Source organism: Vanacampus margaritifer, chromosome 5 (genome assembly GCF_051991255.1).
Source record: "Vanacampus margaritifer isolate UIUO_Vmar chromosome 5, RoL_Vmar_1.0, whole genome shotgun sequence".
NCBI lineage: Eukaryota > Metazoa > Chordata > Actinopteri > Syngnathiformes > Syngnathidae > Vanacampus > Vanacampus margaritifer.
Window position 1 is genome coordinate 22,851,169 of NC_135436.1, and position 17,481 is coordinate 22,868,649.

A 17,481-nucleotide genomic window follows, 5' to 3' on the forward strand; every position below is an offset into this window, starting at 1 on the left:
GCAGAGGCATCTTTTGTTGAATTACAGTTATAATTCTTTAATATACAAGTTTCCTCCTGTAAACATCATTAAGCATATAATTTATACATGTATTTAAGACAAATTGTGAAATGTCTGCAGTCCTCTTGTTTATGTTTAGCAAATTTAAATAGATCATGCTGTTCCTACTAAGTACTGTATCCAATGTTCTCCAATTTCAACGTTTCTTGGGAGGAGCAATATGGTGGCTGCACGGCTTCAAAAGTCTTGGCCTATCGGGTATCCAGTCATATATTCGGATCAGTGCTCATATTCCTCAAGTACAATATTAGTCAGAATGTCGTGGGTGCATACAACATTTTTGGGTTGACTTCCCCTTTAAAAGATCTGAACCAAATGTTACAAAAAAGCCTGCACTTGTTAGTGTGCATTTTAAATGTGCTCTATAGTGCCTCTACGTGGCTGCTTTGTCTAAAATGTGCGCTTCTTAAATCTTCACCTTATAAAGAAAACCACACCCTCATTTCCAACGTTTTGGGCGCAAGCATGCGTCGCTCCCGGACAGTCGCTCGCTCCCCTTCCCTCGTCCGCCCGACCGACTGTCAGAATACGCAGAAAATCCTTTCCCTGTGATCTGCTTTGGCCCTCAGCCTCGAGCTTTGCCTTTATAATTCCCAAATAAAGCCAAATCCAAAGGTTATTTAAGAAGACTTTGTGCATCTGTACTTTGATTAAATGATCACATTTGGAGCGCGCGCCTGGCGTATTTGGGTTGCATTACGATATCCATAAACGCTCTCCATTACAAGCTTTTCTGGCTTGTTGGCGCTCTGACCTCACATTTGTGCGCGTGACAACGCGTAGGCCGCTCGCGCGCACACACTATAGCTTAAGACAGGATAAAAGCTAGTGAGATAGTGTACTATTATGTTGCCTAAATGCACACTAGATCCTTTTAACTCTTAGGGAAAGAATAAAAGTGGAGAGTGAAAAAGCTCTCCTACCGTCATCTGACTTTTTCTTTTTTTTTTCCCCTGCATTGCCGTTGGCACATTGTTGACCTAATATCAAACTTTGTCTGTTTTGTTAAACACATTCAAATCAGTAGTTCGAAAGCATATGGGACATAACACTGTTTCTCATAGTGTGACACACAAACACAAAAGCTGCGTGGGTCTTTGGATTCGCGATCAAAAGACTGCAGCGCATAAATGGTTGCACGGCAGTTCTGGCATGCTGTTTACTTCTTTGTGCTCAACGCTGCTGATGCAATGGAAGCAGTGGGCACAGACGCAGACTTGTACTACAATTAAGCCTGTATTTTGACTTAATGATTTTTTATGAATGAGTTTCCATAAAGGGAGAATGATGTTTTTGTGGTTAGCATTAGAAGCCGATGTTAGCCCTTTTTATAAGCTTTTTATTTTTATTTTTTTTTTAATGAAGTTAGATTAATACTAAAGGATTGTAAAGCCGTCAAATATTCTGCCTGTAATTCATATCTTAATTGTTGTGAGTGTTAAGGGACCGAAAAGGAAGTTATTTTATGCACAGTATATATTTTCTTAATTAATCGTCCAATTAGTCGGTTATCGGAAAATTATTCTACAAAATAGTGGAATCAGAATCAGCCTCAAACAATTCCATTCCGGTCGGGCCCGAGTTAACTTGTCTGCCTCAGAGTTCTGAGGTTTAGGGTTCGAATCGCTGTTCTTTTGTACTTATGTTCTCTTCACGTTAGGTTAATTTAAATGTTAGGTGTGACTACGGGAGTATAAAATGCTTGTTTTGTTTGTCTGACATTTGGTCCAGGGTTTACCCTACCTCTCACCCCTAGTCAGCTGGGATCGGCTCCAGCTCACCTGTGAACCCTAAAAATGACCTTTTTCCCCTCCATTGTTGCACTAATAAAGGTTATCTTTTCTTATCTTATTGAGGGAAAGCACTCTAAAAATGCATTGAAGAATGAAGATTCTGTAAAATAATAATAATAATTAAAATAAATAAATACGGCCGCTCGTTTTTAACGGTTTCCTTTAAGTTGTGCAAAATACAAAACTATTCATACTCTTTCTCCATATATCCATATCCAATATTCTACATTTGTACATACTTTTAGAAGATCCCTTAAGATATGATAACGGAAAATAATCATGTTACTGTAGCTGGCGGCAGTGTTTCCCCTAGTGCTTTATTGGTCTGGCGGCCCGCCAGACTTTTCTTGCCCCCATTTTTTTAAGGATTTATCTATTGATTTTGTTGTCTTGTTTTATGACGGAGTGACATCAAAGCCCTCAAGAACAGCCTAAATCGGTGATTCTCAAGGTGTGGTACCACCTAGTGGTACGTTGGCTCCCTCTAGTGCCACCCAAAAGAATCACTGATTGTCATTTTCAAAATGAGTATGTTAATGACTATTTAGTCTATTCAAAGTTTGTCCGATCATAGGAACCCCCCTTCCCCCATGCCCTTATATTACATCGGACATCTTCAATCTTCAAATACAAAGTAAAAGTCATCTATGCATGTCAATCACAACAAAAGATTATGACTTTTTGTCCAAATTGACAATAAAGAGACCGCATTAGAGACATCCTGCTGTCTGACCTCTCGCAAGTGAGAGGTGAAGCGTGGCCTCCATGCAGACCATTAGTCAGACACAATCTCACAGCTTCATAACAGATTAGTCTGCTGTATTAGGACTTAGAGCTCTATTAATGTTATCCCTCTGTTTTAGTGTGGCCGCGGTTTTAGCGCAGCTTACACGTGCACATAGAAACACACACTTAACTACATGCATGCACGCACACATACAAGCTGCTCGGGTTGTGGAGTTCACAATCAGTGGATTAAGGTGAAATTTAGACAGTAATTTAATGGACACGGCACTAGCATTGTGTAAATGTGAGTTCACCGGCACGTTAGGAGTTTTTTTTTTTTTTTTTTTTTTTTTATCTGCGTGTGTTTGTGCATGTGTGTCGTCTCATCGAACGCGTCACATCCGCTGTTGTGGTTTTGCTGTGTAACTAGTAACTGAATGTCTTCTTCAGGGCCGACGAGATTGAGATGGTGATGACAGACCTTGAAAGAGCCAATCAGGTAAACACGATGACCCTCAAATGAATGGCATCGCAGTACTTTATTTAACTTTTAATTGTTTTCCATTCAAGGAGAACAAAAACGCATCCACTCCTCATAAAATCTTAGGGATATTCAACTTTCAGGGTACATTTCAAAATGACTCTAAAATACACTATAGTCTTTGTAGGTTAATTTATTTCTATCCTCTCTTATCTTTTGAATGCACACATGCAACAGTTTTTTTTTTTTCATGCTTTTTGCAAAGGCAAAATTTACAATGTGGTATGAACCGGTATGTTTTTCTGAGTCTAACTTACATTTGATTGATGTTCTCCAACCTTGTTTAATTAACAATGTTATATTAAATGGCCTTTTCTGTTCAACACAATGGATCAATCAGCATCCAATAAGTACAATAACAATATTATCAACACCTACGCCTAGTCTTGCCTGTCGATTGATTGTCAAATGAAGCTTCACAGTGCTGGTATTTTCTCAACAGAACCACGAAAATGTGTTTCATAGCAGGTTATATTTACTGCATTGCTTTTGTAAAGGCTCTTGTTTGTTTTTAATTTATGACAACGCCACTAACCCCATCCAGCTGAAACAGGCCCCTTAGCACGCCCTCTGCCCTTGTGCTGTAAATATTCCCGTGGTATCTGTTAATGTCATTGTTGTTAACTTTCATTATTAGCCCACGAGTATGATTTGTGGCTAAAGGGTTAGCATGGGCATGTAATGTTAATATTAGCCTAAAGGTTAGCACTCTCGACGATAATGCCGCACGCACGCACACACACACACACACCAACCGGCTGCACCATTCACACTTCTCATTTGAGGTTTACTGAGGATGACAGCATGGCCTCCAGCTCAGCCACAGACTTTTTTTTTTTATACACTTTTATAAGGAGAAAATGGAAAACAGCATTTTGCTCTGGCGATGAGGCAGTCCGGCTCCCCGCCCTGTCAATAGCGCCTCCCAATGTGGTTGCAATTAGGAACGCCGTGGAATCGGCCGCCTGTAACTCCTAATGATGGCGTGTTTACCCCGTGTTACTGATGATTCCCGACTGGAGCATGGCAGTTTGGCCGTAAAAACAGGCAGCGGGTGTCATCTCAATTTTCCCAGCCGATGTAGTATTTCACTTTATTGAACCGAAGGAAAAACCCTTCCTCCCTGTGGTGTAAATGTGTTTACGCTGGTAGGAATCGGACTTTGTCGCCGCACAGACTGGAAGACAACATATTGAAATCTGATGATTTTTAATTCTGGGGATTTGATTTGAGGGAAAACAGTGTTTATAATAAATTGTTGCATCAGCAATATTAGCTTTGCTGACACCACCCTCCATGAAATTGTAGCCCCAAACCAAATTAATATTATGTTAAGTTAGTGGCATGCCAGTGCCATGCAACATCAGTCGCCTCTCTCATGAGTCCACACGTGTTCAATTTTTTTTTTAGTGTTCCTCAGGGCTAGCAGAAAAACCGCGAGTGGTTTGAGAAAATGTGTACACAAAGACGAAGATAACACATGAATTCAGATTTGAGCTGCATAAACATGAGATTAATCGTGTTTGACCGTAAGAACTGCGTCTTTTCTTCTCCTCCTCGCAGCGAGCTGAGGTGGCGCAAAGAGAAGCTGAGTCACTGCGGGAGCAGCTGTCCTTGAGTAACCAATCCCAGCAGGCCGGCAGCCCCACCGACAAGGCCGACCCCGACACGGTAACGCCCTTTCGCCTCCTCGCTGATTTACCACGCGGGCTGACAGAGACGTATCGAAGAACTAGAGATCAGATCGGCCTTTTACTTCAGAGGTGGTCATCCGATCGCAGCGGCCCCTTAATTGATTACCGTTGTCATCGGTCTCCAAGGTCGTTGACTAAATGAACTAGAGGACTGTTTGACGAGTTGCTGGCCTCATTACTGGTTGTGAAGTGTGTCTGAGAGCTGCTCAGATGTAGCACAGAAAGACCTTGACTTTACGGGGCACAGTCAAATAATCCCAAAAAGTAAAGATCAGACACATATACTGTATTAAGTCGCGGTATAATGTATGAATGTGTATGAATAGTTTACTGGTGAACAAAATGTACAGAGTAGCCTTTTCATCGAAATCTGGCACTTCACCTTAAATTTAGAAAGTGTTGTCTTCTTGTAGTCCCCAGCTCCATGCAGCTTTAGGACGCGTTCCTTTTTTTTTTTTTTTTTTTTAGCTAGATAGCTAGAATTGCTCAACAAATCAAGATGCAATCAAAACAGCAGAAGACCCAGAATTGAACCCTGCGGAGCACCACTCGTTCCATTATACATGTGAATTCACATTGCTCATATTGTCCTTTTTTTGCTGGTCATTGTTAGTATGAAGGGATTAAAATGATAAAGAAATCGCACGACAACACAACATTCAAAAGTCAACTACAGTACTGAGCGCACCGATTCAATCGAACCCAGGCTACCTTTGGAACCACATTCAAATGATGTTGTTCTCTGATTTTTATAGTCTATATACAGTAAATGGCACTAATAATTAATTAAATACTGAATTTTCAAGTTATCAACTATTAGAGAATAATTTTAAACGTTTTAAACAAGCCTAAGTGAAAACTTAATTTAACCTGTTCAGATGTTTTTGATTGAAATAGCTTTTCATTTTCCACAATTTAAAATGTCTTGAAATATTGCTGTATATAATAATTTACATCTGTGCACTTCAACTTTATTTTTGAAAAAAAATACTATTGTCATTGGGTGGTTTGTTTAAAAGAATAAAAAAATTAAATATACTGAGTGCCATTTGCAGGGACTATTTATTAAAAATCTGGGGAAGACATTCTTAATAATTTGGAATATTATATATATATGCAACTAAAAAGCAAAGCGTGGAAGAGTTCTGTCGCAGAAATACATGAGTGCAGTCAATGAATGGATCCAACAGCCTCTCAAATATCCACACTCTTTCTTTCTCTCGCCCATTTCCTCTCTTTGTATTTTTATAATGTAGCAACAGCAGCCAGGGTGATTCGCTTCTTCCTTGACAGTCATGCCATGTTGTTTGTGGTTCAATAAAAATGTATAGTATATGTGGCCCCAAGCCTGGAAAAAAAATGGGTGGGTTGTATCAGGAAGGGGATCCGGTGTAAAAACTAAGAACGAGACATGCGTGTGACTTGCTGTAGCAACCCATGACAGGAAAAAGCTGAAAAGCTGAAAGTCACTTCTTTATATGCGCCGCCTTCAAATGTCGTTTCCCATTAAAAACATTAACGGTCGTAGCTTTTCTATTGCAAGTAGGTTTGATTTTTCCACGATTGTCCAGTTTGGTTACATTCGACTTGCTGTCAGCTAAAAATGCTGTCATGGTTCCTGGCTTGCAGGAGCAGGCTGTGGAGGTGGCATCCAACTCCAGTCTGGAGGCGGAGCTCAGGGCCAAAGAAAGGGAGAGCGCACAGCTGGTGGAGGACGTCCAGAGACTGCAGGCCAGCCTGACCAAACTCCGAGAGACTACCAGCACCCAGATCACACAGCTGGAGGAACAGCTCAGCAGCAAGACCACCGTTCTCAAGGTACCCAGAGGAAAATTTGGATTTTAGAGGGCGGGATTTTAGGTGTCTGCTGTGAGACTTGCTGTGTTGGCCTCAGCACTTTTTACATCTTTTGTCATCCACAGGAGCTGGAGGAGAAACTTGAGAAACAGGCAGATTACGAGGAGGTGAAGAAGGAGTTGGGGTAAGAATCTCAAACTATTTATCACATGGATTGATGTCGGGGGTGCAAAATTGGGCTGGACAAATAATCGGGATTTCAATTTTGACTTCTCTTGGTCTTAAAATGTTATAATCGTAGAAAAAGCAGGAAGTTAAATTGTAATCTTCTTCTGTCATTTTAAGTGTGTACCTCATGCATGCATGGCACCATACTGCCCCTAAGAGGCCATCATGTGCAGGAACAGTTGGTATTTGTTTTTATAGTTTATAGTATTTTTGAAATTGCTATTATTTTTGTATATTCTTATTCTACTCTCTAACTAATTTATTTTCTCATTGTCCTTTCAAGTTAATCTTTGTCTATCCAAATATCCGAGACTTTTTCTTGTCAGACCAACATACATAAAATTTTACACATGACATGGCTTAAGATAAAATAAATATGATGAAGAGATTAAAGTAAAGGAATAACCATTTTATTAATCGGGATTTTAATCGCAATCAAAATAATGGTTATTATTTTTTCCATAATCGTCCAATTTTCCACCGTGAGCTACTTTTAGAAAAGCAAAACAGCGGCGAGCTACTCATGTTTCACAACATTTATTTTATAGCCAAATTTTTGTTATTTTGCCTTTACTTCAAACAACAAATCTACAGTGGTCATAAAATGTATATGTTGGCATATTTTTAAAAAAATTATACCAAAATTATGCTGAATATGCATGCGCAACATTTCAAAACAATTGCCAATTAAATCAATGCTCGTTCCTGGTTGGCTGCTTCCTCGAGCCAGGAGGCAAGCTACTATCAGTGTTATATGCAAATTACCCTTTGCCAACGCGCGCTCCTGATTGGTGGGCTGTTTCCGCGGGCGTGTTAGGATTTTGGAGTCCTGTGTCTTGTCTACATATTGGCGGTGCGAACGCCCGCTACTGATTGGTTGGCTGTTTTCACGCTCGTTCCTGGTTGGCAGCTTCCTCGAGGGTCAGTTTTGAATGTTGTGTTTACAAACAGCAACGGAAAATTTCAGATTTAAAAATCTGTCCTCGAGCTACTCAAATTAAAGCCTGCCCTAGTACAAAGGATTGTCCTCATGTATTGTGAAATTGTTTATTTTTGCATTGTTGTCTGTAGTATTAAAATACGCTTCGTCTCTGTCCTCAGAATTCTGAAGTCGGTCGAGTTTGGAACATCAGACTCCGTGCAGGTAAAAGTATCTCGTAATGACATTACTCCCTCGGTCCTTGTTCCATAATTAGGACAAAGAATTATTTGATAATTGAACTAGTAATTATGAGCTTTTCAATTGGGAATTGTAAGGTTTTTTTCCCCTTCTTTTTACTTCATCCTGGTCCCTCTTGTCATCAGGATTCGAACAAACCTCTGGAGGTGCTGCTGCTGGAGAGGAACCGAAGTCTTCAATCGGAGAGCGCCGCTCTGCGCATAGCCAACGCCGAGCTCAGTGGTAAGTTTAAGAAGGTCTCGGCCCACCTTTACAGTCGCGGCGGAGACTACGTGGGGGGGCTGCGGGTAAGGCTGTGCACATGCACGGATGCGTGGAAATAAGCGCATCTTGCTTCTTTTTCTCTGAGAATACATAAAAAAAAAAGGTTTTGTTTTCAAACATGCCATACAAATGAGTTTTTATTGAGCCCACGCACAAAACAAAAGACATCTCCAGCGAGTTTATTCACCAGTAGGTCAACCTTAAGAGCGATAAAGTTGCACAACACCAAAAATGAGGACACTGTACTATGGCCCCTCCCTTGCATCAGGACCACCGCAACAGTGTTTATGGGTTTGAAATGTCATAGCTTTAGGCTTGAATAGCTGAGTAGCTCTGAATTGATTAACATTCACAGTAAGGGGAGCCCACTGTCTCGCTCAATCATGTTAAGTCTCAACGCTTGTGCATTTGAATAATATTACTCGCCGCGCCTATCATCCAGATGGATTCTCGTAGTTAAAAGATCGAGGGGGGTGGGGGGGGGGACGACACGTTGCTTTTTTATATTTGTTTTGATGAATGTGAAAATTTGAGTCTGTTGGAAAACTTTGACCTTCACCATGAGAGTGAAGACCCGCACACACTATTTGCATTGTGTTCAGCCGTAAATACTGTTTTCAGACTTTTCCCCCTTGGATATATGTCATAAACTAAGGAGTGCATCCAGGACATTGGAGTGCTAAGGATGACCGCTGCAGCATGGAAGAGGACATGTTTACACATCATTTGACCAATTCTGTGCACTGTCGCCGAAAACATGAGGAACTGTGAGCTCCTGGCTAATCCGCCCGAGTGGCACAGCGTCAATCGTTTTGGTTGTCCTGATTGTTTTTTTTCCCCCCCTTCCAGGCTGTGACTTACAAGAAAGGTTGAAATCACAAATGCATGGGCATTTTGTCTGGGGGGTTGGCAAAAAAGGAATAGACTAATTCGGAAACCATTTGATTAAGTTAATTTCGTGTTTCTTCTCTGTTTTTGGAACCCCTTTTTTGTTGACTCCCCCCATAATGCATGGTGTGTTTGACCTTTCTTGTAGGGCCAGCCGGGCGGAAAGGGACAGAAGAGTCGACACCCAAGGAGGAAAGCGGCAACCCCTCTTCTTCTCCCCCTCCTACCTCCTCGCAGCCGCCCCTGTCTCGCACTCACACGGATGCCCTCAACACTGCCACTAGCACCAGCAGCAGCGGCAGCAGTGGGGAAACGCACCCTTTCACTCCCACGGGGATCGGACAGGACTTCTACTCTCCGGTCTTCCCGCTGGTGGGGGGCAAGATGGCTTTGAACTCGTTGATCCAGCGGCAACTGCTGCAGACCTTCTACTCCAAAGCCTTGCAGGAGTCGTCCGGGATCCCCAGCGGGGCTCTGCTCTTCACCCCCTTCACTCCAACCCTCAGCTCCATCCCTACCTCCACCCCCGGCTGCGGGTCCGCCGCCATCCCCCTGGCGGCCAGCAGTCCCCAGCCGCCGCCGGCCAGCCCGGACATCGCCCCCGTTAACGGGAGCAGCACGGCCGGCAGCGCCCCGTCGCCGTCCCCGAGCCACTCGGACGCCACCACGGGCAGCGTTTTGGATGGCGAGGACATGGACACGGCCGAGATCGCCCGGCAGGTGAAAGAGCAGCTGATCAAGCACAACATCGGCCAGCGCGTGTTCGGCCACTACGTGCTGGGACTCTCCCAGGGCTCGGTCAGCGAGATCCTGGCCCGACCCAAGCCGTGGAACAAACTCACCATCCGGGGGAAGGAGCCCTTCCACAAGATGAGGCAGTTCCTGGCCGACGAGCAGAACATCCTGGCGCTGCGAAGCATCCAGGGACGGCAACGAGGTGAGCGCGTGCGTCTTCTGGCCTGTCTGCGGAGTATGTGTGTGTCAAGCATGCGTGTGCGCGTATGTGAACAGCCCTGCACACAATTATCGATCAGCCTGTCAATAAGAACTAGCCTTCATATATTTCTTCCTCTTTCCTAACTCCCATCCTGTGCCACATCTGTGTGTCCTGAATGAGTTCTTAGACACGCGCACACACTCATCCCAGAAGCCTCTCCTAGCTATTGTGGTCAATACAGAAACCTTTCACACATCAATAGCATTGATCGGCGGGAACTAGGAAGAAGGCTGAGGTATTGCTAACTGCGGGTGGATTCGATTAGCCCGGGCCTGCTTTTGTTCACGCATCAGGACATTTCTGATGGAAGATGGTCTCGCTGGTCCAAAAAAAAAAATGCAGCAGCGTTTACCACCTTGTCTTCAGGAGAGTTTGTTAAAGTAAGGCCTCAGTTAGTAAGCAGACATATTGTCATTTTATTTCTCATAAATGTCCTAGGAGTTAAACGTAGTCGAGGTTTGAGTCCTGCCAGGGCTACACATGATGAAGATCAATACATGTCCTAGCGTTGTAATGTGCACTGGATAAACGTGTCCCCAAACTGCATTTACTGTAAAATCCTGTGACTAACGATCTCAAAGCGAGGGGGGTATTATACAGGCCTCTTAATAAGAAATCAAAATTGGTCACATTGTTTAGACTAGGAATGTTCAATACTACTTTTTTCCAGTACTCGATTCTTGCGTAGTCATCAATACCAAAACTAAGCACTGGGTATAGACCAATTATCAGCTGGGCCGATATTATCGGCACCGATATTCAGCATTTTGACAAATATCGGCATTGGCCTTTTTGAGGAATCATATGGCCGATAACGTATCAATTTAAAACTGCATTAACTTCAGGGAACTGTGTAATTTTTCAGTTTACATTAAAAGCTGTTTTTGTTTAAGATAAGTAACAAATTTACATTTGAGATATTTTGACATTTTGGAAACTTTATTTACTGTACAAAATATAGAGCTCTTTGTTTTAAAACATGCTAATGATCCTGGGAGCTCCCTGAACTTTTTGTTGGAATTTTAAAACAAAGATGTCTATTGACTTAAGATTATAATTTTTTTAAATCTCCATAATTTTGCAAAAGTTGTTCAATAAATGTATACATAACAAAATCAACAAAGTTAAGCATTGTAGCTTGTATTTTTTTAAATTTTGACACCATATTTTCCCTTTAGTGTAAGTGAATATCGGCTCAAAATATTGGTCAGCAGCCTCCTTCACTAGTAATAATTATCGGTTTTCGGCCTGTAAAAAAACATATCGGTGTATCCCTACCAAGTACCGATACCGCTGGTGCTTTTGATACATAAAACAGTGACAGCTCATTTTAAAGAAAGACCTATATATCCCAATATAGCATTTTCCTTAAGATTGCATGACATTAATGGCAATTTTCTGTTCTTCTATAAGCCAAATAACCGATACACACCCATCCCTGTTGATAATAAAAGATACCAGAAAATCAGAGGACTGATTTTTTTTTGGGGGGGGGGGGCGTTTTTTACACGGGTGCGTGTTAATCACGGGATTTTTCAGTACTTACCAGGCAACCACATACAGTAGCGTAGCTATTAGCAAATCAACCCACAAGTGCTGTAACATAGTGTGTGGTATATTGTTTTTAACAGAGGGCTCAGGCCAGCCCCAGCTTAGCCGAGTGTTTCAGGATGTTCCGAAGCGGAGAGCCCACTCCAATACAGCTTCACACACAGGTCTGTCCCCTTCACACACAGATTCGAGCACGTTGTGTCCGTGTGGCATGATTGTGTAAGGGTGAACTGTATCCGTGTGCGCCTGCGTTGTATGTGGTTTGTCAACTAATTGAGCCTGTGAGCGAACAAAAACGTGGTACGACGGTAGCCGCGCAAAGCCAGCATGTGCATTCAGGAGTTGTACTGGTTGTTCTGCTCAATGCGTTTGCATGCGCGGGCTGCGAAAGGGAAACAACGCCGGTGTAGTTGGTTTACACTTAGAATGTTGACCAGTTTAATTAGAATAATTAGGTGATCCATTATTCTCTTTACCTCCAAATAGTTGGCTTCCCTTCTTGTGTTAATCTCTTCTGTCCACTTTTTCTTTCCTTCCAGGGAACATCACTGCTCGCGTCCGCACTCAAGATGCAGGTTCAGATGAGGCCATCAAGTCCATTCTGGAGCAGGCCAAGAGAGAGCTCCAGGTGCAGAAAGCCGGTGAGTGTAAATCTAGTTTTTCTGTGACATAATGTCAAATCTGGAGATGTTTGTACGACGGCTTATTAGGGCCACGTATAAATATATTTTTTAGAGGGCGAGGGCAATATTCTGAGAAAAAAAACTCTCAAATTTGCCACTTTATAAAGTGGCAGATCTGCAAGAGAAAAAAACTCTGAAACTTACGACAAATACACGTAGCGTAGCTATCGTCTAATGTAAGGATTCGTTGGTGGTTAATGGGACACTGTTTATAAAATAAAAAGGAGGGAGACGGATTCATTCTTAATTAAAACTTTACTCGTCATACACGGCTGCTTGAGCGACAACACTTCCTGAAGCCCTATCAGCTGACTAACACTAACCAATCAGAAGCTAGCATACTTTAGTTAAATGCAAGTGAATGACGACGAGCAGCAGATTCAACACATCAACTTAAATACTTGTACAAAAAAAAAAAAATGTATGAATGTGTAAATAACAATTGTGGAAACATAAGTGTAAAAATAAATATACATTTTAACAAATTAACTTAAATGTTTGATCCTTGGGGTGTGGACCTTCGCAAAGCGAGGCGTCTTTGTTGCTGGGCGTACCCAACGCTTCCAAGTGCAAATTGCTTAACATGTATGGTTAATCTCTGCTAAAGCAATTACTATCACCTTATTTGAAAACCCGACCGAAAAGTATTGGCACAAACATTCGAGTAGTCCGCTATGTTTATTTCTCGTACGTTTTTTTCTATATTTATACGTGGCCCTAATTACGCCGTTGCATGTTTGAGTACCCCTTTAACATTCTTTTCCCCCCCTTTGCTATCACCAGATTTGTCGCACGTGCAACCCTCGTACGCGGGCCTAAAAGGAGGGGGCGGAAGCGGGCTCGGAGGCGGAGGGGGCAGCGGGTCGGACGAGGCCATCCGCTCCATCCTGGAGCAAGCTCGCCGAGAGATGGAAGCCCAGCAGGCTGCGCTGGAACCCATCCTCAAAGCCTCATCCTCCTCATCCTCACTGGCGTCGCTGTCTCACAGAGACCTCATGAGCTCCGCGCTCACCGCCCCCCTCCCCCCTTACAATCCCCTGGCGCTCTCCCTCAAGAAGCCTCCCAGCTCCCTGTTGTCGTGCCCCTCCTCCCCGTCGCCCGTGCTGGACTTCAGCTCCGGCATCAAGAGGGAGGGCAGGCCCTCTTCGGGGATCGACATGTCATTGGACGGCGCTCTCAGGCACGGTCGCAGCTCGGAGGGCTCGGTACGCTCCGGGGCTGCGGCGGGAGGGGCGGGCTACTGGAGAGAGCAGTGGTGGAGCAGCATGCACACGGACCCGCGCAGGTCTTCGGCAGGAGATGAGAACCACAACCAGGAAGACTCCAAAGAGGTGGGGGTCTGTTGTGCTAATAGTCACACTCTCCAGCAGTTGCATGTCTGACCCATCCCCCCCCCTCTTGCTGCGTGCTGTAGGGAATACTGAGTGACAGTCTGTCTCGAAACAAGCCGTGGAACAAGCTGAACCAGAGGAACCGGGAGCCATACCTGCGCATGCAGCCGTGGCTCAATGGAGACCAGGGGCAAAACGCACACATCCAGCAAGCTCAAAACCAAGGTACACAAATCCCGCCGCGGCACACATCCACGCTTCACACAGCCTCTTTACTCAGAAAGCCCTGATTAGAGCTCGCGGCAACTTGCTACTGTCCATCTGTCAATCACTCAATCTTCCCTCCCTGCATCCATCCCTCGCCCGATCTGACCTCACATTCTCCCGCATCCTCCACTGTTAACTCCGCCCACCATCCCCCCCCACCCCCGCCCCATCCACTATGCTGTGGCAGTGTCAGCCAGCAAGCTGCTGGTTTGTCATGTCATAGACAAGTTAGTGTTGCGGCGCCAGATGGCAGCTCTGTGTGTGCGTGCGTGTGCGTGTCTCTGTTTCTCTCTGGGGGTGTAAACAGCAGCTAATGTACACTGACAGCTCCTCATGACTGCTCTCTTCCAGCCTGCTGAGCTGCACAGCAGCACAACACAGGCAGACGGGGAGATGAAAGAAGGAGCAGCAAGCCAAAAAAACGTCAAACTAAAAACTTAAACACATTTGCCGTTTCTTAAATAGGAATGAAGTCGATTTTAGTATGGCTCGGGTCCCTGCCAAAGGCGACAGAGGGGAAGGAGAAAACCGGTATCGGTGCTCGCTTGGGCTAGGTTAAAAAAAAAAAAAATCAATCAATCGAATCAAAATAATTTTCTTTTCGAAATCGATCCTTTTAATATGTCTTTTTCCTTTACATTTATGTGGAAATACAATTGTATTGAAAGTGAAAATAGAATTTTACTTAAAGGCCTATATGTTTTTGGTTTTCTGAAAATTTATTGTTCACACGAATTTCAAATTATTTTCTCATGGCACTGGAAGACAATTCCGAATATTTTACATTTATGTTTACAGTTATTTAAATAAAATAACATAAACATAAATCTATCCTTTTAATATGTATTTTTCCTTTAAATTGATGTGAAAATAACATTTTATTGAAAGTGAAAGTAGAATAAATAGAACTTTACTTAAAGGCCTAAATGTTTTTTTGTAACTTTTGGTTTTCTTAAAATTTATTGTTCACACGAATTTCAAATTATTTTCTCATGGCACTGGAAGACAATTCCGAATATTTTACATTTATGTTTACAGTTATTTAAATAAAATAACATAAACATAAATCTATCCTTTTAATATGTATTTTTCCTTTAAATTGATGTGAAAATAACATTTTATTGAAAGTGAAAGTAGAATAAATAGAACTTTACTTAAAGGCCTAAATGTTTTTTTGTAACTTTTGGTTTTCTTAAAATTTATTGTTCACACGAATTTCAAATTATTTTCTCATGGCACTGGAAGACAATTCCCAATATTTTACATTTATGTTTACAGTTATTTAAATAAAATAACATAAATATAAATCTATCCTTTTAATATGTATTTTTCCTTTAAATTGATGTGAAAATAACATTTTATTGAAAGTGAAAGTAGAGTAAATAGAACTTTACTTAAAGGCCTAAAAAAAGAAAATTTACTTTTGGTTTTCTTAAAATTTATTGTTCATGATTTTAAAATCAATATCTTATGGCACTGTAAGACAATTCGGAATCATTTAAATTTAAATCGATCCTTTTAATGTATTTTTCCTTTAAATGTATGTGAAAATGAAAATACAATTGTATTTAAAGTGAAAATAGACTTCACTTAAAGGCCTACTTTTGTTTATCTTTTGGTTTCCTTAAAATTTATTGTTTACATGAATTTAAAATTATTTTTCTTATGGCACTGTAAGACAATTCAGAATATTTTAAATTTATGTTACAATTATATAAATAAAATACAATTAAATGTTATATAAAAATGTAGAAATATATATTAAAAAATATAAGTATATTGGTACTGCGTGAAATAGTAAATCAAAGCAGGCACTTGTGAATCAAATCAAATTGATTTTGGAAATCTGAATTGATTTCCTGCCCTCGTACTCCCAAAGACAGCTGATACCAGTATTGACCCGTTTTAGATCAGGAATTACAAATTAGAAAATTTTAAGGAAAAATGCTATCTTGAGATACATAGAAAATTATCTGTCATGTTTTTTTGTTTGTTTGTTTTTTGGAGGGGGGGGGGGTGTTATGTATTAAAAGTACAAGTATTATTTGTCGCTTTGTATCGGGGACTACTCAAGAGTTGAGTACTCATACTAGTGTCGGTCTGAGATTTTTTTTTTAATCGAAATCGCTCCTCCTCCTAACCGACACGATTTTTGTGTCTTGTCATTTATCTCCACAAGCAGAAGGTACTCCCAAAACGTCGGCGAGCTGCAGCCCCGCTCCAGAGTCGCCACTCAGTTCGGCCGAAGAGTCCGTCAACGGCCTCGCCGGCGATCTGCTCACGTCGCAGTCGTCCGGGCTCAAGCCCCCCTCCGACGATCCTTCGTGTGGGGAATCGCAGCCCGGCACCCCGCTGCCTGTACCTGGTCACTCGGGTCTCAGCATTCAGGAGATGGTTGCAATGTCTCCTGAGCTCGATACGTACGCTATTACCAAGAAGGTGAAGGAGGTGCTGACGGACAACAACCTCGGTGAGACATCGGCAACGTTTATTAGTAACATTAAAAAGATTGCTGTTGATTTAGCATGATGCTAGTTTCCATCTGTAGTCCTCAGAGAGAAAAAAACAAAAGTTTAAATTACATACAAATACAAATCGATAGTATTATGTCATCAAATTACAGTATATATAAATGTGCTGAATTATAAAATGCAACAGTATTTAAAAAACGATAACAAGCATAAAATACACAATGAAGTGAAGTAGTTTGTCATAATAGTAGCAACATTTGTAGAAGCAGCAATCGTGATCAAAACTGTTGCAAAGATGTTCGCCAACAATTTTGGTGATCACAAACCGTTTTTCTTCATAAATTTCTTGGTGACAAGAAAAACAACATTAAAACTGCTTCGCGACATTTTGCGACCTGACCAAAAAACAAAAACAAAAAAAAACTACATTCGCACACCCTCTGAAATACAGGCTTAAAATTTGAGGCATTGCGAGTGCATTTGTCATCTCGTCGTGCATGTGGAAATAGTAAATTTGCAAATTGTTTTAGAATCTGATAAGATTCTTTGGTTTGATTTGGTTTGGTTTATTGGTTTCAATTAACATATAAACGTTAACACATTACAAGTATAAAATACAAGTTGAAGTAAAAAAAAAAAACGGAAGAAAGAAAAGAAATTTGTCAATAGCAACATAATTTACATGTTTAAAAGGAACAGGAAGAAGTACAAAAACATATCTAGTCGTACTCCCTAATACTTCTATCACTTTAATTTAATAACATACAAAATAAACAAAACATGTTTTTATCTTAAGTGCACAGATATTATATATATATATATATATTTTTTTTATAAATAATAATTGATTTACTTTTATTTTATTCTTATTCTATTTGTATAATATATATAAATAAACAGTATATACATATATATATTTTATATCTTAGAATAGAATTATTAAATATTTAAATGGATTTAATTGGTGTCAAATTGCCAACGGATGTTAAGTCAAAAAGGAGACGAACACC

At 41.4% G+C, this 17,481-nt stretch overlaps 1 protein-coding gene across 4 annotated transcripts in view; it reads left to right on the plus strand.

Annotated features, from left to right (window-relative positions):
• cux1b (cut-like homeobox 1b) overlaps nucleotides 1-17,481 on the plus strand; it is a 93,163-nt gene that overhangs the window by 60,592 nt on the left and 15,090 nt on the right. The window contains exons 9-20 of one of the 4 annotated variants that reach the window (XM_077566928.1): nucleotides 3,030-3,078; nucleotides 4,684-4,791; nucleotides 6,444-6,632; nucleotides 6,737-6,795; nucleotides 7,941-7,983; nucleotides 8,145-8,241; nucleotides 9,320-10,108; nucleotides 11,800-11,883; nucleotides 12,259-12,360; nucleotides 13,186-13,733; nucleotides 13,817-13,958; nucleotides 16,183-16,470. In XM_077566928.1, coding sequence (XP_077423054.1) covers nucleotides 3,030-3,078; nucleotides 4,684-4,791; nucleotides 6,444-6,632; nucleotides 6,737-6,795; nucleotides 7,941-7,983; nucleotides 8,145-8,241; nucleotides 9,320-10,108; nucleotides 11,800-11,883; nucleotides 12,259-12,360; nucleotides 13,186-13,733; nucleotides 13,817-13,958; nucleotides 16,183-16,470 — 2,498 coding nt within the window. Of the gene's footprint in view, nucleotides 1-3,029; nucleotides 3,079-4,683; nucleotides 4,792-6,443; nucleotides 6,633-6,736; nucleotides 6,796-7,940; nucleotides 7,984-8,144; nucleotides 8,242-9,319; nucleotides 10,260-11,799; nucleotides 11,884-12,258; nucleotides 12,361-13,185; nucleotides 13,734-13,816; nucleotides 13,959-16,182; nucleotides 16,471-17,481 lie in introns of those variants that run through there. The other 3 variants (XM_077566929.1, XM_077566931.1, XM_077566932.1) reach the window with 3 other exon arrangements.